Source organism: Geospiza fortis, unplaced genomic scaffold, assembly GCF_000277835.1.
Source record: "Geospiza fortis unplaced genomic scaffold, GeoFor_1.0 scaffold237, whole genome shotgun sequence".
Classification (NCBI taxonomy): Eukaryota; Metazoa; Chordata; class Aves; order Passeriformes; family Thraupidae; genus Geospiza; species Geospiza fortis.
Genome location: NW_005054319.1, coordinates 4,619,729 through 4,646,092, shown reverse-complemented (window position 1 = coordinate 4,646,092; position 26,364 = coordinate 4,619,729). Strand labels below are relative to the sequence as shown.

At 42.5% G+C, this 26,364-nt stretch overlaps 1 protein-coding gene across 1 annotated transcript; it reads right to left on the bottom strand.

Moving 5' to 3' along the window:
* Nucleotides 1-1,607: 1,607 nt before the first annotated feature.
* Nucleotides 1,608-17,035, bottom strand: DCUN1D3 (defective in cullin neddylation 1 domain containing 3). The gene is made up of 3 exons (XM_031056526.1): nt 16,153-17,035; nt 10,937-11,469; nt 1,608-9,049 (listed from the first exon to the last, which is right to left on the bottom strand). The coding sequence occupies exons 2-3, from the start codon at nt 11,365-11,367 to the stop codon at nt 8,566-8,568; spliced, it is 915 nt and encodes a 304-aa protein (XP_030912386.1). The 5' UTR covers nt 11,368-11,469; nt 16,153-17,035; the 3' UTR covers nt 1,608-8,565.
* Nucleotides 17,036-26,364: the final 9,329 nt, after the last annotated feature.

Here is a 26,364-nt window from a genome sequence, read left to right as displayed (position 1 = left end):
AGCAGTTAACAGCCAGCCCAGGAACTGCGTGGATTGCTGGAACTGCGCTGTGCCAGCTCCTGGAGCCGCTGCCTCCTTTCTGGGAAAGTGCTGTACTCAGTCCATGGAAAGGAGGAATCAGTGATTCATACTTCTTGGACAATCTCCACTTTCTCCTCCCTCCCTGACCACCCCCACCCTCCCTTCACACCAAAAAAAAAAAAAAAAGAAGTTTCCTGGTGGCTGTGGGAGGGGCAAGGGATGTTTAGGAAAGCACATGGCTGCGTGGACTTCACACAGCATTGCTTTCCACAGGGAGCTGGAAGCAGGAGATGATTTGTGACCTCTCCTTTGCAGCCATTGAAATAGAGACTGCTTGAGCATCTTTGTTAACATACAGAATTTCCAAGCACAAAGATGCTTAGGAGAGTTTTAGGCATTCAGAAAAAAAATTGAAAAATTAAAAGGAAATGTTTGTTAAAAGGTTTGACCATGAGATGAGGGATTTTTTCATGTGAATTGGAATAGGCCAAGATAAAGCTGAAATAGTTACCATTCCAGAAGTTATTAAATACAGCTGATGGAATATTTACACCCTCCTAGTTTACAACCCTAAGTTCACTGTGCTGGGCTGGGCTCTCTCCTTATCTTGGGATTTGGAAGTTGGGAGTTGCTGCATGGAGGAGGAAGCACAAATACTAGAAAGCAGGAGAAAGCCCAGAACCAGCAGTGAGCAGGCAGGAGATGCTCATGTCAGTGTCATTAATGATTAAATTTAAAGCCACCTGAAAATTAAATCTGTTATTCAGCAAGATGAATGCAGCCAATTTTTTCTCACACTAAGGTACTTTGGCCACTTCAGGTGAGCCTGGCATTCCTTTGGCTGCAGCTATTGCAGGGTGGCATAAGCAATAACATCAGTGCTACTACAGAATGTGAAAGGGAGCCAGTCCAGCAGAGACCAGAGCTCAGGCAGCTCAGGGCAGGGGGTGAAGGGCAAACTGATCCCAGCACTCATCCCTCTCTAAGGATTCACTCCTGTTCAAGCTGTTCACATCCAACATCTCCTTGTTGCAGACACTTGCACTGCAAAGTTAAAAAAAAACCAGCCAGTTTTCCTTCCACACACTTAAAAATTTTGTGGTCACCTCTCTGCCAGGACTTAGTGAGCATCCAGGATCCTGCTGGAGAAACTGACATGATAAATAAAACTAGCAAGAGTCCTATTCATAGGCATGAAAAAATAAGTAATTTGTCCCTTTTTAATTGAAAAATGTAAAAAGGACTTCAGCTTTAAATAAGACATTTTGTACAAAGCTTGAGCACAAAAAAGTGAACACCAATGTGTCGTTATGTAAACACCACAAATGTTACTCGTTCGTTCAGTAACGCACAGAACAGCGTGCGAGTTCCCTTCCCACTGGGTGAGATTTCTGTAGCTGTTCCCCTCCCCTCAGACCTTACTGGAATACAGGAAACCCAGAAGCTTTGGAACATTTACAGGCTACAGTAGTCAGGATACATTGTGACTAAAGGATTTTTTTTTGTTTTTTTTTTTCTTTAAGGGGTTGGTCATTTAAATATACAGAAGTACAATAATCTCACAGGTAAATGAATGGCAGCTTGGATTAGAAAAAGCACCAAAATATTTAATATACATCTGGCACAAATTTCACAAGAAGTCAGTAATGGACAAACCAATGCTTTGCTTGTAAGAAAAACCTCAGACTGTATTTAATGCTCTTCTTCCAAAAGGGACACAACAAAAACATTGCACTCAGGATTGCTATCAAGTAAAGACAACCTTCTTATCACACCCAATTTGCATTGTGCTTTAGATTGCACATTCCATAAGATGCTGTTTCCATTCTGTTCCAGACACCAATGGTGAGAAAATTTGATGTAAGAAAGGTAACTGTAAAACTACAAACCAATTCAGTAGATTGGGATTCAGTAGATGCATTGCCCTGGAATTCTCCCAATTTTCCTCTAGATCAGGTTTCAAATTTGGCTGCATCCCCTTGAAATAAAGATCCTACATGAAACAGAATTTATTCCAGCTGTTTTCAAGCACTACATTTACACAGCACTTCTGATACTGCTGTCCCAAAGAGGAACCACGGGGCTGCTGTGACATGCAACACATTCATCATTTCCCAGAGTGAGAAAACTGGCTCATACAGGGTTATCTCCTGGGTAAGTCTGAAAAGGCAAAACACCCCCAGGCACAGAGGACAGCAGATGTGACCCTGCCCACCCTGGCTGGATTGCTGAGGAGCCCAGAGGCCCAGCAGGGAGCTGTGCTCACAGACACAGCCACACAAAGCCTGCTTCCAGTCCTCCCCCAGTCACACTGAGTTACCTCTCTGGGAGCAAACACTACCAAAACACATTTCTTCCACAGAGAGCGACTTGAGGCTGAACTGGGGCCTCAAGATCCACAAGAGAGAACAAGGCTGCACCAACCAGTGCTCCCAGGCTGACCCTTCTCCACAGAGCCCATCAAGGCCTTGTGTTGCTTCATGCCCTCAAGACCAGGCAGTGCAAAGCCCAGCAGTGCTGGCTCAGGACAGAGCCCTGCCAGTGCCATCCACAGCTCCTGGAACTTGAGTTACTCAACAACTTACAGCACGAGGCCCTCCAACCCTCCTGCCAGCCCATCTCCTTTCAAAAGACTATTTCAAACTTACACAAGTGTATTTTCAAATAACTTTGTTTAGCATGACTAAAGAAGTCACAACTTCTAAATATGGAGCACTGATCTGTGAAGTCCTCTAACGTGTAACACTCGTGGGAGCAGCAGCCAGCCTTCAGCTCCACTGATCCTCTGTGCAGGTTTGCCAGCTCTGGCCACACAATCTCCACTCTCACAGGCCCAGAGAAGAGCAAGAGTCAGCAGCTGTAACTGCATACAATGGCAACATTCAAGTAAACACACTGCTTCAACAGTAGGCAACCTTTAGTCCAGATATAATTTACAGGGCATAAAAAGAAACACTTTACAGCACAAACACTGGAGATGGATTTTTTTTTCCTGTGTGTGAAATGACACGTTATCCAAAAAGGGCTTATCTGAAGAGTGCAATTATGCAAAGATAGAAACTTATTAAAAATTAAACAAAAAACAGTATTACCTACAGAACCTGTTGGATTTTCAAAGACCGAGGATTGCAATAGTAGCAAGGAACCGCTGCAATGTCAGTGATTTAAGGCAAGCTGTTAGGACAAGAACACACATGCTCTTTTTACCTGCTGTCTCACACATTCCCCTTCTCTTGAAATAGATGCCCCTCCTGATAGTGCAAGAGGTCACACCCCAAAAGCTGCCCTCACACTGGAGGGATCCTGCAGCAGCAGCTGCCACAGCATCGCACTGTGGGGGATTTGCTGTGGGAGAAACTGTGCTGCAGTTTGCTCTGGGGGAGGAAAGGAAGGGCACAAATGTGTGGCATGGAGGAGAACACCCCCCAATGCATTAATGAACACAGCTGAGCACCAAAGCCACTCTGGCATCTCCAGTTCTCTTGAGAACACTCCAGCTTTACTCAAGCACAAGGGTTTTATCCTGAGCAGGATTCTGACCTCAGGGACAAAAAGGATGCATGTAGCCTTTGCACTTTTGCAGCTCCCATCTTTGCTGGGTGGTTACAAGTCCAGTCCAACATGGAACAAAACACAGTATTTTTGATTAAAATAAAAATACACTCATGGCACTGCATCAAGTGGGTTCCTAAAGCTTTTCAAGGGCAAATGAAAAGGCTGATGGCTCCCTCTTGGGGAGCAGCTGCTCCATCTTCAATTCACTGTCAGTACAGGCAGCCTGACCAGGGAAGAGGACGTGTGGTGACAGAACCCCTGAGCCACAGCCACGGAGCTCTGCTCAGCTGCTCTATTGCACTCCAAAAGTAGCACCCGGGAGGACCAACTCTGGTTTGCAGCTTGACCCAGCCCCCTTCCAAAGGGTCCTTTGCATACAGGTTAAACACAGGATACCAAAAACTAGGGCAAATAGATAATACTTAACTTGGGTCAATTAAAAAAAATAGATTACTCATCCAGGCATAAAATCCCGGGACGAAAGGATGGTAGCCTTAAACTATTCAAGTCTAAGAACAAGAGGTAGAGATACCTACGTACTTCATGGTGAAGGAGTTACAGCCTTCTTTCTGTCTTACAATCTCATGAATTTCACTTCAGTTCACACTATAAAACCAAAGGTTCAATCTTCAATAGACCAGAGAGAAAATGTTAACACTGGTGGGTTTGTTTGCACACAACAAAATTTAAGCAGACACTTTACTTTGATACTTATTTGAAAAAATATGTTTTTCTCCATATTGAAGCACTACCCTGAAGAATTTTGAGTTTCAGGTTAAGCATCTTCCTTTTTAATATGAAAGGCTAAATTCACATGTACATACTTTGAGCAGAGTGGGCTCAAGGGAAGAACTGGGTGCCCAATTTACTGAGGACCTTCTAGAAAAGCATCACACTGCAGAACGCAAGGCTGCAAGACCCAGAAACTCACAATGACTATTATTTACCAAAGAATGGGAATGATGTAACCTCAGCCAACAAACTGTACCACAACTGAGGTGGCTATTAACTACATGGTGTTTCTTGAATTTTGTTGGGCTTTTTTTTAGAAACAAGGCTCATGCTGACAGTGTCACAAAAAGTCTAAGGTCCTGGTCAGTGCACAGGCCTGGGAACCATGGGTGACAGGCTAGTCCTGGATCCATGGGTTCCTCAGGCTCTGATGGACACACAGAGTGAAATAAACTCACCCAGCAGAGCTGCTGCTGCCCCAGCACTGCCACAGGAGCAGGGGCTGCACCCTCTGCACCAACCTGAGCCACTCAGCCCCAGCAGAGCAGCCTGAGCTCATTCCATGCTCTGAACTGGGCCTGGCTGAGACCTGTCCTGGCTCAGAGCTGATCCAGCTGGGCCAGCCTGGGGGAGCAGCTCTCAGTCCCAGCTGTGTCTGTGCCAGACCTGTGAGCATTCTCCTGTGGTCCTTTCACTAGGATTGCACAGTACTAAAAAGCTGTAATTCTCCATGCAGAATAGCACCAGCAGCAAATAAACTCACAATTTGGTGTTCAATTCCAACTCATTGCCTCAGTCATGTTTTATGGCCAGGATGTTTCAAATCCTTATTTGAATCAATAGAAAGTTTTTGACCTCAGAAATGCACCCACACAAGTGAAAATTAGCACAATCAAGCCTCCAGTTGATCTGGAAGCCAAATTTTACAGGTGTTGCAAGCTATAATATGGTGTAGGTGGTCAGTGTTTTATTACTAGGGGCTAAAGTTTACAGGAGTTGTATTTCTTTGCATATAAGAGAAGGCAGTAAAATGCCACAGACTGTGGATATCAGACCAGTTTTCCAGTATATTACTCCAACTATCTATATTGTTATCTATAGTTATTTATCCCAAGTTGCAGCAGATTCACTACATGCATAAAGTTTCCTAATGCATAATCTAATTTTTAAAAAAATTAAACAGTTGCAATGGTTTCAAGGATTTCATCAGCATCACTCTCACTTACAGTCCTGTGCCCTACACAATGAAGAATTAAATTATATAAAATGAAGAGTGAATGTATTTGGCCTGTTCCACAGATATTCACAGTTTAACCATTAAACAAGCATATTTTCAGAGGCTCCAACATTATTAAAGACTTCTCAGAGACACACACAAACCCCATTCCCTCACCCCAGCATTACAGAATCCGGGCAGTCTCGTTTGGGATCCCAAAATCACCAGGCAATCCAAGAGAAGGTCTGACAGCCCCACTCACTGCCAGCACTGCCCAAGAGCTGCACCTTCAGGAGTTTAAAACTGACACAGGTCTGGTTTGCATTCTGTAAATGGTAATTAAAGGACTAAAATTAGGCTAAAGATAAGTGATACTTCCCTAGATAGATCATTTGGCTATTTTTGCAAGTACCCTGCCCAGTGGGTGGAGCTGCTCCTGCCGGGCTGGAAGCAGCAGAACAGGAGCAGGGCTGTCCCCCACACTGAAATCCTGGGTAATGGCATGTCCTTTCCCCAACAGGAAACCAGATTTTCCCTTCCTGTGTGTTCACCTCTGCCTTTAAAAAGCAGCTGTGTTACCTCGGATACCTTAAAACGGCTGAGCCTGATGCGCTACGGATTGATTTCCTCACTGCTGTCCACATTCCAACCACAAGATAAACACCTTCCTTAAAGAGCTCTATCCCTCAGCCTTTGGGGCTGCTGCATGCTAGGGTGTAAATCAGAAGCTGCCATCTGAATTTGAATAGTTACTCTTTTGAATACTACCCATTTCAGTAGTTACTCTTCACACTCTGGACATTTTAAATTTCCTTTAAGGGGAAAAAAAAATAAGTGACGAACAAAGCATTTAATAGCTGAATGAATGAAGAGTCTCAAACTTACAAATACAGTCTTAATTTACTATCAAATCAGTCTCCATTTGGAACTTTTCCTAACAAAGTAGCCTCTGTTGGGGAATTTATTTTAGTCTTTTAAAAATAACAGCACCAGCAAAAGTCTCACCATAAATTCAACGATTCCAGCACGAGTATTTTGGACTGCTTTGCTCACCAAATCAGAATAAGGTTTTGCTGCCAAACACTTTTGTGCCACAGAAAGTTAGAGAAGCAAGGACAAAGCTTTGGGTGTATTTACCCATAAAACAACTTCAGGGCTCTCCTGCAAAGGGACAGATTCAGCTGCACCTAAAACAACCACATTTGTTTTCCACAGCTTGTCTCCCAGCAAGAGCAGCATGGACCAAACTCTCCTTTTATTAGATGAAAGAGATGCTATCTGTGGCTTGTGGGTTTGTTCTTAAACAGTTTGCATTACCCACACTTTGTTAGTGATTTATGACCTCCAAGCCAAGCCATTGCAGGGCTGCATACCAGCAAAGCCAGACCCAGAATCTGGGTGGATCCTACTCCTCTCTCTGCTAACTCCTGTGGGGCACAACAGATGTGCAAAGCACGACACCCTGGACCTGTGACAAGCTCACCACTTACAACCTGTTTCCCTTTAGTTTTAAAACCCTTATATCACAAAAGCCATTAGATGCTATGGATGACTGTCTAGGCTTTTTTGTTTTGTTTTGTTTTTTCAGCTGAAGTTGGTTTATGAACCTGTAATGCAGCTCTGAAAATAAAAGGTGTGTAACAGAAGTGTTTCAAATTCAGTAAGCCAGCACTTGGCTATACAGAAAGCCTTGGCAATCAAACCTTTTACCAAAAGGTGTAAAAAAGTTGACATACTAAAATTAAAAAAGGTAGCCTCAATAACCAAAAAAGTTTCAACCAGTGTTAATAAAACTCCCTTTAAGTCACAACAATTTCAACAGGCAAATAGTCCCAATACAGGCATTGTAAAATAATAAATTGACTCCTATCCAAATATTATCAAATCAGTCTAAAAATGACTCATCTACACTGCTGTCATTAAGAACACATTAAGAATTCACTTTGTCATCAGATGCCGATATTGTTGCTCCAGAAAGTGTGGAGTATTAACTGCAATTTAGCAATTAAACATATGCTTTAAAAAATTGGTTTGTCAATATTAATGCAAAAGATAGTTCCTTACATAGAAGTACTGTGCTTGCCAGACAAGTAAGGTAATACTTTAGGTATAAATCAAACAAATTAAAGCAGAATTATACCACAGTTTTCCTTGAAGACTTAGGATTTGTGTGTTGCTTCTCTCAATGTTTAGCAAACTTAAGAAGCAGAACCTTTGGTTCTTTTAGTCAAGTAAAAATATTCTCATGTAACCACAAAAATACAACTTCCAGAGAAAATGGAAGTCCATCAACAAGTCCACTTTCAATAAAACTGAGGTAGTACTGCTCTTTTATTATGTGAATGTGTAAAGAGATTTAGATATAAATCGTCATCTACCACTCAGTTGACTGACAGGTACAGTAATTTTATAAAACAATCCCAACATTTAGTTTGAAAGTCCAAAAAAAGGAATGATCTGGACTCATTCACTAGGAGTTAGCTCAAAATGGGAATTAGCCATATTACAAAAAGCTGTTGCTTATGTTGGTTTTTAGAGCCTTATTACCCAGGATTAATGCATTTATAGTTAACACTGCTGTTCATCTCGGTATAAAACCTTAAAATTATTACAGCCTAAAATTTCAACAATGTAAACAGCACTACACACAGTACAGACCTGCCCTGACAGATGTAGTATGAAAAAACTTAATCTGGCACTGTATAATTTAGCAATGTTAATTTAACCTAACTAAAAAGATCTACATTGTGCAAGAAGTATCAGACTTACTTATACTAATCTGAAGTCTTAAAAATAAAATAAAATAAAAAAAATGCTTAACTTGTAGCCAGGGTCAAATATTTCAGGGCAAGAGTAAAAGGAATAACCAAAATTAAGAAAGTGCCTAAAACATGATACAGCATTTTAGAGCCCTTTCAAAGACAAGGCAGAAAAAGGTGTAAAGTAGAAAAATCTGGAGCCTCGGTAATTTCCAGAAACATCCAGAGTTTACATTTCGTGAAGGGCAAGGAGTTGCTTTTGTCACTGCTGCTTGGCCGCCGCTAGGTCTGTCCGTCCGCACACGGCCCCTCTGTGTCCGAGGACAGAACACTTTTGGTTTCCTCCTCCTTTTTCCTCCGCTCCATTTCCCACTCCACAAAGGTGTCAAAGAGACTCGGCCAGGCCTCGTCCTCGCTGTAGTTGCTAAGGTCCGGTCCAATCACCTGAGTAAAATTTAGAAACATGTTCCACGTGTCCCGGGAGATTCCCTTGATTCCTGAGGGGTTCTTGATTAGGAAGTGTAACCACTGGTCCAAAATAGGGGGCTTGTTTTGGGTGAAGACTAATTTCCAAAGGGCAATGGCTATTTCCCGATGTAGCGACCTCTGTCCTTCTTCAGAGTCCAGGCCAAACTGGAAGGTGAAACGATAGAGATCCTTGAATTTATCCTCCTGCTTGGCTTCGTTTAGGAGGCTGGGGAACCTTGCACAAATGCCATCAATGCTGTCTGCATTTATTGCTTTGCAGCCTTCAAAAAACTCCTTCCTGTTAAGCAAGAGAAGAGAAATTAGAGTGAGCCCTTCCCACCGACCTCACGAACACGTCCTGTCTCCATCCAGCTACACCAAATCTAAGAGGAACACCTGGACAAGACAAGGTGTTGTACCCTCAGTCCCAGTGGCACACAGATTTTGGCAACAGGGGCCACTGGAAAGACAGACAGTTCCAAGGCATTTCTTAAGGCCTGGGGAACCACAAACAGCCTCCAGGTCTGCTGGATCCCTGTTAACATTTGAAAGATTCTGCTCTCTGGCTTTTCTGGACACTTCCACATCCTGGAATGCCTTTCACATTAAAAAGTGAATCCAATTTGCCACAGGAGAAATTCTAAATGTTTGAAACTAACACATTTACCCCAACTTGATTCAATACTGCTGATGTCTAAATGCCCATGCTCTGGGTGAGCTGTTTGCAAGGGACAGAGCAGTTCACTTCTACTTTTGCTGTAGTTTTTGGTTGCTCTTTCAGCCTGCAAAACCAAAGGGGAGCCACTGGTGTCAGTCAGCAAGGCATCTGCTGAGAGCATGGAAGGGAGCACAGCATCCCAGGGGTTACAGCACAATGTATGAACACTGCTTGAAGCACCGAGTGGGAGACGTTTAGCTCCGGTTTCTCTGATGCTTGTGAGCAGGTGTAACAACCATGTGTAACAACCAGCCAGGAGAGCCAGCAGGCTGACACAGGACAGGCTGGAGGGAAGAGGAGATGGAGCAGCACTCAGAACAGACCACGATGCTTTCCTTGATGCGAAAATCCATCAGCACCTGTACCATGGAACGTGCCCTTCAACACATATAACCTCTCACAACTAGATTTGTCCTCTCCAAGGAAATTAAACCATGTTAATAACACTCATGGTAGCTGTGCAGAATCACAGACACTACTTACAATTCCTTTACCATCTTAGCAAATACCTGTGTCATCAGCCTCCAGTAAATCCACATTTGCATTCCAGAGTAACTCATCCCTTTGACACACACCCTCAGCCACAAAGACTCTGAAGATGCTGTCCAGTGCACAGCAGAGGCTTGGGTCAAGGCTCTGAACACCAAAGTAATAAGCTCAGTAAAAATAAGCAGCATTACTCAAATCAATCTACATAGGGCAAAATAAAAAGTTCCTTCTCTCCCTGCCAATCCCTGTAGACACTCTTCCCTTGCTCTTACCTGGACATTGCTAATCAAGCTGGGGAACTCTGCTGCAGTTTGGGTTTGCCTTTTGCTTAGTGGGAGGAGTTTTAGCTATTCCATTGTTTCCTGTAGCATCACACATGCTGTCAGCCTGCTGACTGAGCCCCTTGTCCAGAAGGGCACACAGCACTTCAAACAGCAATCATTTGTCAGCTAGTATGAAACAGCTGCAAGTGTCAAAAGCCTCACATTTCCTTCCCTCTCTATGCTTTAACAAGATTACTCTTGGAAAAAGACATTAAGTGTTACACTGCTTGGACAGGAACAATTCTGTCATTCTTCCACAGACTTTTAACAGAGTTAGTAGCAATTACTAAAGAATCTCACATTACTTTAAAGGAAAAATTAATTTCAGTGTCCAATCTCACCACCAAGATAATGCTGGATACAATAAATTGCTTTTGGTAAATCAAGAATAAATTAATGTCTACAGAATCTCACTACACTGTTCATCACTAGTAGTATAATGGCCAAAACCACATTTTCTAAAATCCAGTGTGAGGGGAAGGGGAAAAAAAGACAATACAAAGCTTACCTTCTGTAGTGGTAGGAATTAATTTGATCAAAATGCAAGTATTAGAAGAAATAAGTAAGTGAAGCTAATGAGGCTGTCTCTCCAACATACTGCTGACAGGATATACTTTAACATATGAAAATAATTACAAGTTCTACAAGAACTAACCTTGTAAATTTGCACATGGTAGCAGCCTGGAATTTCCAAGCCAAAACTAGTACTTTAAATTCAGTGGGATCAACACAGAGGTCATTGCAAAATCGTTCCATTCCTTCTTCCAGTATGGCATCTTCCCGCTCGTCCTTATACCTCCTAAATAACTCCCCAATCCTCTGAAGAGAAGATTCCTCTGCACTGCAAACAGAGTCCTTCTTTGTATCTCCAGAAAACGTTGGAGGCTGACTGGACTCTACAGCAGCATCTGTTTTCTTTGTCCCATTCACAAGAATGTCTCCTGAAGCCTTCCCGCAAGCTGAGCCGTGGTCGTCTTTGTGGACTGCACTTCTCTTGCTGTGGGATTTGCTGCCAGATTCTCTCTCCCCATTTTTGCTGCCAAGGGTAGAAGAAGGGTTCTTGCACTTGGTGACACACTGGCCCATGATGGTGCAAGCCCAGCTCCTAGCACGGTCCCCCTGCCCTTGGACACCCTCGCAGCTGCTCTTCAACACATCTCACCATGCCATCAGCAGCACTCAGCTAACCTGAAAAACAGTTTCACAGTCAAACTGCTGCCTCTCTGTAAAGAATAGTTGAAGTACTAAATGTGGGATAACACTTGCCATTAAGCAACCAACTTCAGGATATTTAAGCTTTGCATACTGAAAAGGAGCAGTGTACACAAGGCTGGAATATGCCATAAATTTCAGGCAATTTCAGGCTGTTTTACCTAGAAATCAATGCAGCTCACTCAGTGGCTACACTATCCTAACGGGTCCTAATAAAGGAAATTCCTAAAATTCTTACTGCAGCATAGGTTACAAAGAGGTTGATTCATGTACAGGCTTCATCACAACAGACTACTCTAACCCAGAAATACTTTAAAAGAAATGGTTTTTAAAAGTATACCCACATTTTATATCTAGAATATAAAACACTGAAACAAAGCAGGGAAGGCAGGACAGGGACACTGATGGGACAACCTGGCAGAGACCTAAGCATTGGATCTAGACTGTACCTCCAGCAAATCAGCAAAAGAGACTTCTCAGGGTGGGGGGAGGAGGGGGCTGGCTGTTGGCTGGTTTTGGGGAGGAGGAGAGAGAGTGAAAGTTGTGTGTTTGTTTTTAAACAGAGTTTGGAATCTAGGTTTTGTACTTAAAACATACACAGAGTGTGTCTGCAGAAAGGAGGCAACACTTCTTATGCAAGAGGGGATTCAGAAATTGTTCATTGTTTCAAGTGGGCTCCTCCCTTCAGGTAAAGAGACAGACGGGGGAGGGGGCCTTCTTAATGAAACTTCTTCAGACAGACACACATGCAGATAAGAAGTAGTAATTCCAGTTCAGAGGAGTTTTTTTTAAACAAAAATTAAAATGCCAAAATGATTTCATCATACTCTTTATAAATCACAAAGCCCTGTGTATTTGGAAAAGATACTTTGCCCAGAGAAAAGGGTTCCCCAGTTTTCCCTGTTAAAACCAAGCTAACACTGACACTGCCCTATCAGCAAGCAGCCACACCAAGGACAGTCTGTTTCTCAGAAATGTCAGCTCCAAGAAAGCAATTGCTTATCACAGTCCTCCTTTACCCACTAATTTGCATTTCACCTCTGCTGTCAGTTAGGCAAAAGCTTCAAACATAAAAATTGGGTTTGCTGTGACTTTGTGTACAGCTTCCAGTTCAGAATTAGAAAAAGAAAGAGGAGAGATAAAAATTGAAAAATTAAGAAATATAATAGATGTCATGTCAGTTTAACCATATTCTTTCTTGGGCAAAGCTTTACTGAAACTGAAGTCCTCTTTAAAGCTGTAAACCAACAGCAGCAACAAGTATAGGTGAATTCTCAGATATTAGGATTACAAAAATAAATCTCTCAGCCATCATACCTGTTTTGACAAAACAGCACGTGTGCAGTTTCATGAGCAAAAAATTTTGCCAGTGGAACTGCAGCAGCCAAGATGCTGGTTTTGACTACCTGGCTTCCCTTGTCCTCCCAAGTCCCTTTTCTTAAGCACATAACTCACACACAAAACTAGTAAATACCTATTTTTTAAGCAGCCAAAGGAACAAAGGTATTATATATTCTTTTATCACACTGCTTTAATGATTAACTTTACATCATTTTCATAGGCAAGCAAAGTCTGATTTAATGTATTCAAGAAATTTGCAATAATTTGTATTTGAAAGGATGTATAAAAATATGCATGTCAATATAAATAATCCACAAGACAATTTCACTGGTCCTTAGTACTTAACAGCTCTGTGAGTTGTGAAGCACAGCCTGGCACTGATTTCTGTGCTGCCAGGTGCCTGAGCAACATCGTCCTCTCCAGTCTACACCAGTCATTATTTCATTACACCAAAACAAACAGGATATTAGTAGGCAGTGTAAAAACTGCTTTGTGATTAACTCCCACATACCAGCTTTCCCCCCCTCCATCTTTAAATTCATCTGAATTCAAATGCTCAATCTACACAAATTCTTGTTCTTCCATCAGTTTCTCAGAGGCACCTAGCACCACACTGGACAAATTCTTCTTTAGAGAGAAGTATGCAGCTAAAAAAACAGAATAAAAAATACCAAGTACCAACTAGCATCAGAGTTTAAAGCAGAGTTTAGGTAGTACAGAAAACTTTCTGCTCAAAGATGTAACAGCAGTTACTAGCTATTGGTGATTTGGAAGAGCTTTTCCCTGTGGGGAAAGGTTAAGGAACAGCTGCCTATTAGTGAACAGTACTTTCCTCTAAAGTAGTCAAATCACACACATTGTAATTGACAGATTAATCCAATTCACTTGAGGAATCCCAATTTAAAAAAATTTTTAAAGGCAGTTTGCAAGACTGACATCCTGTGTCCATAATTTTCCTAATAAAAGTGACTCATGCTGTCATGCTTCCTAAGCAACAGCTTGTATTATTGATGATAACAATCTAATCTTCATGTTTCCAAAGTGACATCACCAATGTGATGAAACTTATGGGTTTTAAAGTCATTTGCTGTCACAAAAAGAGCACTACAATTCACAGAGGGAAGATCTGCCAGCATTATTAGACACCTGTACGTAAGGAGGTGTCTCACTGGCAGTTTCCAAAAAGAAACAATCCCAGTAGCATATACCCCCCAGAGGGCAAGTTATCCACCTCCCTCACATCGTACCCCTCCAACAAACACATTTTCTGTACTCCTACTTGCCTTACAAAGAGCTGAATGCTGCTCCTGAACAGCCACTGCATGAGCACTCTAGCACTGCTCTTCCCTGCAGTAACAGAGTTCTTCCTTCCTCCTCCCCACCAAGGAAGTTTTCAGAGCACCATCCTACTCCTTATGAACAAACACTAGAAGATCCTGATGTACAGTTGCTGCAATTCCTCACTTTTCTTCTACAAGAAACTCGATGCCATGTGCCAGATACTTAGAAGCATTCTACCCCAAAAATAGCAAAACCAGCTTGGAAAAAAAATAATCCAGACTGCATCCGCTGGCAGCTTGTGCATGTATCTGGTTTTGTAAGAGAAAAATCTTTTGGCACTCCATCAGTTACCCTTTGTAAATTGCCTTCGTGAGCTGGATCCACTTCACTAACGAGTCACCTCCGCTTCCTACGTGACTCAGGTTTCAAGGCATGAAAGGAACAAGAGCCTTGGAAGGAGACAGAAACAAGTGGGAGAAGCCGGCCCTTTTGTTATGGAAGGCTGGAGAGAGGATCTGATTGCAGCATCAGGAGCTGCAGGGAAGGCAGAGCTCAAGGAGTGGGAGAGAGCAGCCTCAGGAAGGTGAACAGAGCTGTGTGTTCAGCTGCAGAGCAAAGTGACTGCCACACAGCACAAGGACCTGCAGAGAGATTTCCCAGCTGGATCAGGAACTATAAGTATTATTGTGTACCCAAAGGTTAGACTGGATTGGTGGCAAAGCATCAATTCCCAAAAGGATCAGTTCCCAAGAGCAAAATTACTACGAGGCTTGTACAGCATAAAAGCAAGACATAAAAGGCAGCAGTGACCACTGCTTTTGCTATTCTACTAAAAAGGATCAAGATTCAGGGCTAAGGTTGGAATGTGCTCAGTGCTACAGGATGCAGTGCTCCCAAAGAAGTCTATTACTCAGAAAAGTATTGAGCAATAATCTCCAGTACATATGAATCACCAAGATGCCCATGAGGCCATCCTCCTCTTTCAAAGCAGGGATCCACAATGACCTTCTCTGCACCTTTCCAGAAAGGAGTCAGCAGCTGGGAACACAGGAAGATGAGTGCTGGTGAACACAGCCAGCTAAAGCCAAGTCACCCTCTAAGAACAAAGGCTGTGCAGAGCCATATGGCCCCACACATTAAATGAAAACCTAGACGAGATTACAAAGGCCTTGGCTAATGCTTGGAGGTCTTTTTGATTCGGTGGGGGTTTTGTGTGGGACTTTTTTCTAAGTCCTGTAAGGAATTTGCAGAGTTTTTCCTCCATTTTCAAGTGACCAGATCACACATAACCCAAAATTTCAAGGGAGCAAAACAAAGTGACTCAGTAATAACTCTCAATCATACAAGCACACCGTGGCACAATTGAAAACAGCAGTAATGAAGTGGGGGGGCAGCTGGCAGGAGGAGAGAAGATGCAAAGGAGATATTTAAGTAACCCAGTATTTTTCTATAATGACTGATGTTATTGTAGTAATAGAAATTACTGGATATATCCAGACAATAACAAGCAAAACAAGCGTTCTGCTGTTTAATAAAGTGTTGCATCAGAAGGTATTTATAATGAGTTTCAAAACACAGAAAGTGTCAAGAGAGTAGAGGAAAAAGCTTTCCATACACTCAAGAAGACCTCAAAGACAAATTTAGGAAATCTCATAACAAAAGGGGAAACAGCTCAGCCAACCATTAAATCCCTTTCCAAGTAGCATTTCACCAGCTAAGGCAAAGACAACATAACTAGAGCTTAACTAAGCCTCAACCCAGCCTCAGCTTTTCACAAACACTTGAGCATAGTCTAAGAATTTTACAGAACTCCACTATGCATTATCTACCTTTTAATGGCTAGGGACACGACTTTAAAAACAGCTGAGAGTAGGGAACAGTATCATGGATGCCCTGTCTGTTTGCAGCCCTGAACAGATACAGAGCTTCCCATTGGGGAGGCAGGAGAGGATCACTGCCACTGCCGAAGCAGAAGCAATCGCTGCTCTAACAATTGCACTGGACAAGTGATCTTGTAAGCAAACACCTAATACTTACATAGTTTCAGCTACACAGGGAATCATTCCACTAGCTTCACAGCTTCCTTCAGGCTCCCTGGGTTCCACATAGAATGCTGGAAGACAAAAGACCACACAAATCTTTACCTTTAGAAGAGGCTATGAAAACCATGAAATGCACCAAATCACTGAGAACCAACTGTGTATGTAATAAAACCCTTCAGAGCCAAACTCCATTTGTTCAAAGAGTCATTTTATGAAATACTACTTCACTTTTTTGACTTACAAAGTAGCATTAACACCATAACTCTGCATTATCATATAAACCATAGAACAGGTACTGAAAACAACAGACAAATTCAAATGTTTGTTTGCAGTAAATACACACTTCCGGATACTTTCATGGCTTTCAGCATGGGAGAGTTAATTCCTCATTTCATGCACTCAAAGCAAAGCAGAGGACATGCTATCACTGTCACTACATGTTAGCTGAGCACTGTTTAATCTGTGAATGCCAGACAGCTGCTACCTAGCAAAGCATAATTTGGGTCTGGAGAGTAATTCTCTTTTTTCATTCTCTAGCACATTCTTTTCCATGTTTGTTTTCCCATGTTCAGTCGAGCTGGCTCCACTTCACTCCTCTTAAATTCACAGCTCTGCTGTATAAGGAGGAGCCTCTGAAGAGGACAGACAAAGGTATGTCTGGTTTGAGCAGCAAGAGCTGCAGCTGCAGCCCCTAATCAACACCTCTGTATCTGATCTAGTAGAAAAACACAACAAACAAGAAATCTCTGGCAAAGCTCCCCTGCTCTACCATACTAACATAAACACTAAAACATCTCGTTTTTACAGCTCTTAGTACATCTAGGGAGCAGACAGGTGATCAAAAGCTGCCTTGCTGCATACTTACCTTTTACAGGAGATTTACTTCTTAGGAAACAAGTAGAAACATTAGCTTGTTCAGAGCTTCCTTCAGCAGAAAGAGGGGGGTGAATATAGAAAGACAACCATGAAACAACATCTTGTCACACATGCCAATCTCCATGTGAGTTTTCCCCAAACCTGAATCCTATATGTGGATTAGGAAAATTTGACTGACACATAAAACCTAGTCAGACCAAAGCTGTTGATAGAGCTTAAAAGCCTCAAACATTTCAAAATGCCTGGAAACTCTGGAGTGGTACTTTCACTCATATACACACACAGAGCAAAAACATCCACTGAATCATTTTTAGGCATTTACTGTTGAGATGGAGACCAAAAAGTCTACTTCACACTGGGTTTATATACTCTGCTCCCAAACCTCATCTTCCACACAAGCAACCACCCTTTTTCCCTCCTCCATGGCTTCACAGCTCTTTTAGCAGACACTCCAGTGGGTGCACAGCCACCAGGCAGCTCAACATGCAGGGGAGCAAAGGAGTGTCTGCCTCTCTCAGGGCAGAAGTACCAGCTTGAATTTCTTCCTATTTGACCACAGCATCCCATGAATTTCAAGAATTTAAGAAAATGTAGCATCTGGCACATCTATGTTAATTTCTTTTGGCCTCCTGCATCGAAATAATTCCTTTCATAAATCACCAGGCAGGAACACAGGGTGCTGTGCAACCTCATTCCCCAGGAACCTGTTTAAACATTTTACAGTTCACATTTTGAAAAATCATTGTCATGGCAACTTTTTGCAATGAACTACTTTTCAAACATATCTGCATTTCTTTGGAAGAGATCTATGACCACATGATCCACCAAATCTACATTTCCAGTTGACTTACTGCACGTACTGGAAGCAAACACTTATTTCAAGTTCAAAAGAAGCTGAATCTGATGGAGATCAGCCTTACCCAGCAAAAGCCAAACCTTTTCAGGTTGTTTGAAGTAATTTCCATGTTGGCTGACCTATACACACACGCACACTGACTGGAGCCAGAAATTTTAATGTTAGAACCTCCAGTTACAATTCTTCCTCTTTCTTTATATTTAAATTCTTCCAAGTTGTCCATTTAACCTTTTCAAAATTTTTAATGTAGTAGAATGTGTAAACTTTGACAACACAATCATGGGCTATGGAACAAAAAGTTAGTACGAGTTAGCAGTTAAAAGGTCAAGCTCTTCAAGGTTGTATTTAAAGGCTGTCATAGCCCAGCAATGCACTGACTTCATCCTGAACCGTGTACAGTGAGTGCAGCAGGGAGAGAAGCATCAGCACGGTGGTGGCACAGGTTTGGTTCAGTCCCTGGGCCAGAGCTGCAAGGTGTGGCTGTGGTCACCAACACCCCTCTCCCCGTGCTGCTGTGGAGTCACAGTATCACAGCACAGTAACTCACACAACAGCCTGCACTGCTCATTAGCAACCCCTCAGCAGCCCATGGGGAGGTAAGTGAGTAAATAGTGTGGGCCCTTGGGATGATGGAGGCCTTTGTTTTGCTCACCTGGCTCTTTTCACACCTGTGTCTAACCCCTGGGACTTGGCTCTCCTGAGCACTGGGCAGGAGGATCAGTGCAGGCCCTCCACACCCCCAGCAGCTTTCCCAGAGGCAAGAGCAGGCAGCCTTCTCACCAAAGGCAACTTCCTTCGCTCCCCTGTGGGAATCAGTGAAGGATCAGTGGTATTGTTTCCCTCTTCAGCAGGCAGAAACTGAAAGGATCAGCTCTGTGTGGAAGCTTTCACTGTGCAGTTCAGAGCTCTACACCACAGCACCAAGCACTGGGAGCACAAGTGTTACAGCACAAACCAAACTTCAGTCAAAGCCAGCATGTTACAGAAACTGCTTATTTCAAGTCTGAACCTGCAATGACACTTTCTCAGCAGAAGCCCTCTGAGTGCAGCACAATGGCACATTATGGGCTCTCAGGAGCCCAGAACACACCTCACCACATCCCCAACCAAGATCTGCACTAACACCTGTGTCACGCTGATCTGCTCCACAAATATTTTTATGCAAAGTAACTCAAGAGGAAGTCTAAAAGCAGGAAAGTCCTGCTGCAATTAGTTAAATTGAATTATTAGTTTGTGAGGCTTCCTGCAGTTGAAGAACCTTTCAATGAATTGCAGACAGTAATGGTTTTGTGGGCAGATACATGAGAACTTTACCAATCTGTTCCAAAACAAGATAACAAAACTATTTCTGATTAACCTCAGTCTGAGCTTTGGAAACAAAACAGCTTTAGAAATGTGATCAAACTGGGTAAAATTTGTCTCTACAGAACATGCCTGCAAAGAGTAGAAGCTAGTTGTACAGACACCTGAAAAGGCACCATGCAGAGTCCCGGCTGCCACCTGGCAGAAGGCTGCATGGCCGCCTAGGGGAAACCAAGCCAGGCAACAGCTATGTTGGAGGCTGGATACTTTCTCAAATGAGAAGTGGACTTCTCTGAGAAAGGTCATACTGGAAAGGCTTAACTACCTTGGAAGGGAAGGGAAGGCCAGGTAAAAAAAAAAAAAAAAAAAAAAAAAAAAAAAAAAAAAACAAAACAAAAAACCAACCAAAAAAGAATTAGAAACAACTTAACAACTTGACCATATTTACAGTCCCTCATGCTGGGCCAGGTCTCAGGGCCAAGAATCAGAGCTATCACCAAATTTCCTCCTAGAGGAAGCCCCCCAGTCACCAGGATGCAGGCAAAAGTCTCTTTACAACACCTGAACCTTTACTTGGTGTGCTGTCACTCCAAGTCCAGAGCTTACTCATCAAAGGAGATTTTTCCATTCAAGACTGGGCAGAAGAAACCCGCTTCCTGCACTCTTGAAGAGCACCCGACTCTGCAGGCACTCACAGAGCATGACACCACATTTCATGTTCAAAGCTCAACAAGTAGCCTCAAGAAAAAGTGGAACAGAAGTTTCAGATCTGTAGTTCACTGTGTGCAGTCAATTGTGTAAGGCTAGCTTAAGGAAAAATAAATAATAATGTGAAAAATGAGAGGCACAGAAAGACTTAAGCACCTTACTGCTTTTTCTTACGGAAGATATATTCCTTAAGTAGCTTTTTCAGCAGACACAAATGCATCATCCTTGAATTCCTCCCTTCCCTTTACATTCTCTATCCACACAATACCTTACTTACTGATTACTTCTCATTGTTTTTCCATTTGGCCCCATTAAAAAGTTTTCAATTGTTTCCTATTATGTGCTTCATCTTTCTTTATTAGGTGGGTGGAATGATTTGTTAGGATTATTGTATTTTCAAAGAACAAACTCAAGTCCAGTTAGCTAAACAGAATATAATTTTAGAAGGGTGCCTTCAGGTGCTTTTGTAATGTAAATAAATGAATGAACTAATTCAAGCAGCAGCAGTACTTGTTCTGAGAAGTCTATTTAAGCTATGAGCAAGACAATGGGCAGAGGGGAAATCAAGACAGCCAAATAACAGAGCTGTTCAAGATCATGCCATCAGTTTTAAGTAAAGCTGAAACCAGAACCCAAATCAGATTCCATTCAATTCCCTACCTCGTACATACTTAGACATGAACAAACTCATTTATTTCGCTGCACATAATTCAACCACCTTCAAAAAAACAAAAGTTCAGTCACTAAGCAATTTATCTCCATCCATTTTAAAACTACCAATATTCCCCTTCTCCCTCAAGATCCTTGTCAAAGGCCATAAAAGGTCCAGCATGTGCAAAAAAAGCAAATAATCTTCTAATGAGAGTTTGTGTGTTTCTTCCCTTTTCATGTGCAAAGGGTTGTAAAAGAATAATCCTTCAGTATTTTTCCAGGGTACCCTGTAACTTTCGCACAGCATGACAGACCTTTAACACTTCAGTATGTATTATGAATAATTAAAGCAACTCATGCCAGGGGAAGAGCTACTCTGTGCTGACACAACCAGCTCACATCTCTACAGCAAAACTGCAGATTATGGGACCAAAAGAAACCACAGCCCCTGGGTATTTGACAGAGATGTATCCCACTGAAAGCATCTCAAAGTAGTTGTGCTACAAATATTTACCTTACCATGGCTCAATCTATTCTGCAAATTAGCCTCCAGAAAATTGCAACTCTCTGCAGCCAAACCAGAATAACTTTGAAAAACCACCTCAGTCTGCAATCTACTTGGCTATGGAAAGAAAAACATTTACTTTTAAACTGAGCTAAGTGTGCACAGATTTTCTTCTACACTGAGTTCAGCTATCAGATTTCACCTTGAAGTGTCTGAGGTGCCTTCACCAATTACATTCAGCTGAATGTAATTCAGGTATATATCAAGTGACTCCTGTAATAATAGGATATGCTTTAAACTAATTGTAGTAAGTGAATAACTTCACATTTCTTGCTGTTCTCACAATGAAGAAAAGACAGCAGTCACACAAAAAAGGAAGCCCTTCCAGCAGCTCTGGCTGTCAGAGTCCCTTCTCCAGCAGAAAGCAGCTGTGAGAACAGTGACCCACAGAGCACCTAACACTGAAGGGACAAGTCTAAAGACAAGAGCCAGACCACCTCATAAGATCCCTGCTGGCAGCAGATGCTCATAAGGAATTTACAGAAGGCCCACTGGCATCTCAGGGAGTGTAACACAGTTTACAGGCTGCCAGCCAAAAGAATCACTCATTGCACACAGTTGTGTAGGAACTTCAGCACCAGCTGACCACACAAATACTGGAATCATATCTAAGTTATGTACAACAAATTGTTCTAAGTGAAAGCACTGACATATGAAAGTGCCTTAAGAGCATATGCTTGGATTTTTAAACTGTAGTTTCTAAAGCAGAAAATACACACAGCCACATGCAGAAGCCCTAATTCTCTCTCCTGATTTGATTTGCAACTTCCCTATTTCAGTGAACAACACCAACATTTCCCACTGTACAAAGGATGCTGCAGTATTTTGATGCTAACTGTATCAGTAGCTTCAAAGGAGCTCCTTTGAGAACTCAAACTTGGTCATCAGTTGTAACAAAACTCTCACCTCTCCTTGAGAAATCTGGTAGCAGCTTTAACCAACACACACCTTTTTTTCATAAGTTTTCACATATTCTTGATTTCTCTTGACATCCTGTGCCCACAAGAGACCAGGTGTGTAGGTGTCTATCCTGTGCTTCATGAGACATAATCACTAACTCCAAGCACAGGCAACTGCTGGAAGCTGGAATAAATACATCAGACCTTTGGCACTCCAGCCACCCATTTATATGCTGATCCAGAATACTCAAGGCTTTCTGTACAGATTCATTGGTAATGAAAATATTGAACAGTCAGCACATGACCAAAACCAAGAGCTAGGACATTTGCGTTTGTGAGTCTATTACTAAGCTACATGTGCCTCCCATAATCATAGGTGCTAAGGATTTTCTCCCTCCCTTTCAATTTTAAAACAAAAGGATAAGACTGATTGTATTACAAGTTCCAAAGTTGCAGGAGAAAAAGCATCACACAAAAAAAAATTCAAAGGAAAAACTAAAACCCGTCACTCTCTGCTACTACATGGATGCAAAAATAAGACTGGTGTATTTCAGGAGCACATAATCCTTTTGGTTCAAAAAAAACCCACTTCTGTTCACTAAACAGGAAAAGTGAGACAACAAACAACTATGACTGTCATACTGTCTCTGGCAGGCTGACTTTGTGGGAATAACAAACTGTGACAGAAGGTCAGGAACAGCATTCTCACATTTTGCAAAGTAAGTTTTGTCTTTCACAAAACAGATGCTGTAGACAGAACAGCATTTATAACTATTCTTTCTGAGACACTAGAAGATTACACTAGCTTACTCTCTTTACTGGAATCCTGTCTCACCACCCATGCTTTTGCTGGTTTCTCTACAGTATTCCTACTTCTGTGAAAGAGTTCTTTAATACTTGCATCTAAGTAGTCCCCTAACTGTCATTCTTCTAGTAGCAAAATATTGCAATGAAATAACCTTTAACTAAAATCCAGATTTTCTCCTTCCTTTAGATGCATTGGACCAGAGAGCTGCCCTCCAAGACACATGGATAAAATGGAGACCTAAATGGGTCAGTTCTCAGACTATCTTTTAGGCAAGAGGCTTTGATTCTTTATTTGCTCTGTTATGGTCAGCACTGAGATCAGAATATGAAAACATCACCACACTATCACACCAAAGCCACACGTGACAAGGAGAACCTCCTCCTGCCACCACAAAGAGCACTGGCACTTGTGCAGGGGCAATCAGAGCTCCCCTTGGCCCTGCCAGCCCCACCTGCCTGGGGCTCTCCAGTTCACTCACCAAGGGCCCAGAGCATCCACAAACCCTCCCAGAGAAGGGGGAAGCCAAGGTGCCAGTGAGCAATGGAGCAGGTCTGCAAGTCCTGGCTTTCCTGATCACTCCCTGGGAAGGTTTCAGCTCAGATCTGTAATTACCTGACTCAAGGGAGAGTCAAAAGAAAGGGGGGGAGGAGACAAGAGAGATCTCTGACTGTTTCAAAAGACCTCTTACTGTACAGAAGACACTGAGAAAATCTGCACAGCCAGTTTACTTGTGTCACATGTTTACAGGGGGTAAATTGCAGTTGGCACTTTACCAGAAGGCAAGATTTGCCTTGAACATTTGCCATGAAATTACCATTGTTTCAAGTCAAGTTACTATGTCATTACTGCTGGGTAACTTAAGAGTCAAGCACACAATTAATCCATGTCACCAATGCAGATAGTCTGCAAAACATTACAGCCATTAATCTAGTATTTTTAAAAAGGAGGAAGGGTTAAGAGACAAAAGAACTTATTAGACTTCCAGTAACCAGCAGACAAAGCCCATTAGTCAGAGGCAAATAGAGGAAAGGAAGCCAGTGAGATAAGATGCAGACCCCTAGGGAAAAGCAGCCAAAGAGAAGGAGCCCAGGCAGGGAATTCTGATGAAACTGTTAAGGGGGTTCCCCCTTATCTTCCTGTGACTACCAAGTCCCTCGAGTGTTTACAGATTGTTCTCTCAGCCTTCCAAGAATTCTGGCTACCAATATTCAAATCCTTCTGCAGTTTTGAGGATGAAAGAATGGACTGTTTTTCTAATAGCCCATGATTCTATTTTTATAGTGTCTTCTTACTCAGAGCAGAGTTTTCCTGTTACATTCACGTACAGACCCAAGTGCCTAATGGAACAATAACATTGTTTCTGCAATTTGCAAGTTCTTACAAACTGCCAAAACCCCATCATGATGGACTTTATAGTGCTCCAAGGCTCTAAATTAAATTTACCAACATTTCCCTGGCACCAGTAAAGAAAATCAAGTGCTTCAGTGTGGGACAGATCTGAGCAGTGCTGGGGCACTCTCACTCCTCCCGACCCGCAGCCGTGCATCTCTGTATCCAAACTCTCTGTGCATTCCTTTGTGCCACAAGGAAATGCAAGTGTAGAAGCCAAGTCTGTTCCCTCTTCTTCCATCCCCTTTCCATCCACTTTGCACCCCACTGCCCCCATACACACAGCCAACCCTGAGGATTTCTTCCTGTTCCTTAAACTGAACCAAAGCAAGCAGCAGAACCAAGCCTCTTCCTTATCCACACACAAATTTCTCAGAACACATTTTAGAAGTCTGTTAAACTGTCTGGCAGCCCTTCTTGCTCAATATATACTTCTTCAATTAATTTCAATAAGGGTCTTCCAAAAGAGCTGTTCTTAGTTTTCTCTCAAAGCCACTCCTTCATCTGATTGTCTTTTTTCAACACAATTCATACTAAATGGAAGCAAGATGTAATTATTAACAAATTTCCAAGATCAACAAATTATAAGAACTGCAGACACAAATCACTGAGAAATTGCTATGAACACAACATTCAACCTCAAAATAAAGCAAGAATCTGGGCAGAAAAGGCACCTTGAAGATCCTGATTATATGAGCTGATTGCAGCTCATACTGGAGGCTGTCAGTCTCACAGAGAAAGCAGCCAAGTAGTACCAAAGCTGCAATTCCCCTGTTATTAGTTGTGTTACTTTTTTTTTTAAGAATTACAGTATTCATGCCTACATACAACTTGCTATTAGGAAATAATCAGTTTTAAAAATCATTACAAGAGTCGGTATTCGCAGTAAGTTTGTAAAGCCAGTTGCACTTTGCTAATCTGAACTAATTCAACACAGATCACAAGCTCTCCTTTTTCTGCTGATGTGCACAACAGCTTTGCTTTAGACTGTGAGCTGCCTGTCATGTAAAAGGGAATGTTTTCCACAACCACCACAACACACCTGTGTGGGGGAGACTTTGAGGACAGACTGCAGAACTGACAAGAACACGGGGGGTGAGATCTCTTTACTTTCACATGCAGTCTTAACTAAGGGACTGTGTTTCCTGTTCTGAGGATTATCTTTCACCAGGGAAACGTGCAGCAGTGCTCAGATGCAGGCAAGGGAAACAAGTACTCAGACACTCTCTCCTCCTATTGCTGTAGCCCAAATAAAGCACTAGTACTGCAGCTACACATAAACTGTTTAAGAAAGAGGTTTCTAAACATTAAAGAATTTGTTTAGATAACGTGTTTTGGTCAACTGTTCTCTCAAAAATAAGAGACCATGCCAGTGAGGCCTGTAATTTCCAAAAAGGTAGGGCAGCTCTGTGCTTTTCATTTGTACAGCTATGCCCCCCTTCTTTTCAGAGCACTTAACTCATTACCCCTTTAAATTATGTGACAGACACTGTCATTCAAAAAAAGTTACCAGCTCTGGATCAATGCTGTGTTCTGACACTTGGCATCAGCCTGCTCAGTTATCAATGTAACATTTTGAAGGGCAGCATATCAGCAGTGCTAACTATTTAAAAGATAATCAATGATTCTTTCCAGCAACCACAGCACTGATAGGACAGGCATATTCTTCCAACCAATATTTGCTCAAAACACTGATTATGCAAGTTTAAGTTGTTATGAGTAGCTTATTAGTACCACCACAGCCCCAGAGAGTGATTAATGCAGATTGCAGCTTGCACAGGAAGGGTAAACACGCTCAGGGGAGGGTGGGAGAGCTGAAGCAGGAAAAAGAAGTGGCTGTGCAAAGGGGGCACGTTCAGATGGCGAGAACTACCTAGGAAATAAATGGCTTTGCAGTTTATTTCTCTGTCTTTCTCCTGAAAACACGTCGAACATTCACGTTCTGGCGTGGCACGTGAGAAGGCTGGGCAGGAGCGCACCCGAACAAAGCAGCGGCTCTGCCCGGCCCGGGGGCTGCGGGGCCGCCCGCACCGACCATCGCAGGGACCTTCTGCGAGCCCGCAGACGGCGCCCACCGGAACGGAAAAACCCCGGAGAGCCCAAGCCCGGGGCGAGGCGGCAGCGCCGCTCGGGGCACGGCGATGAGCGCGGGT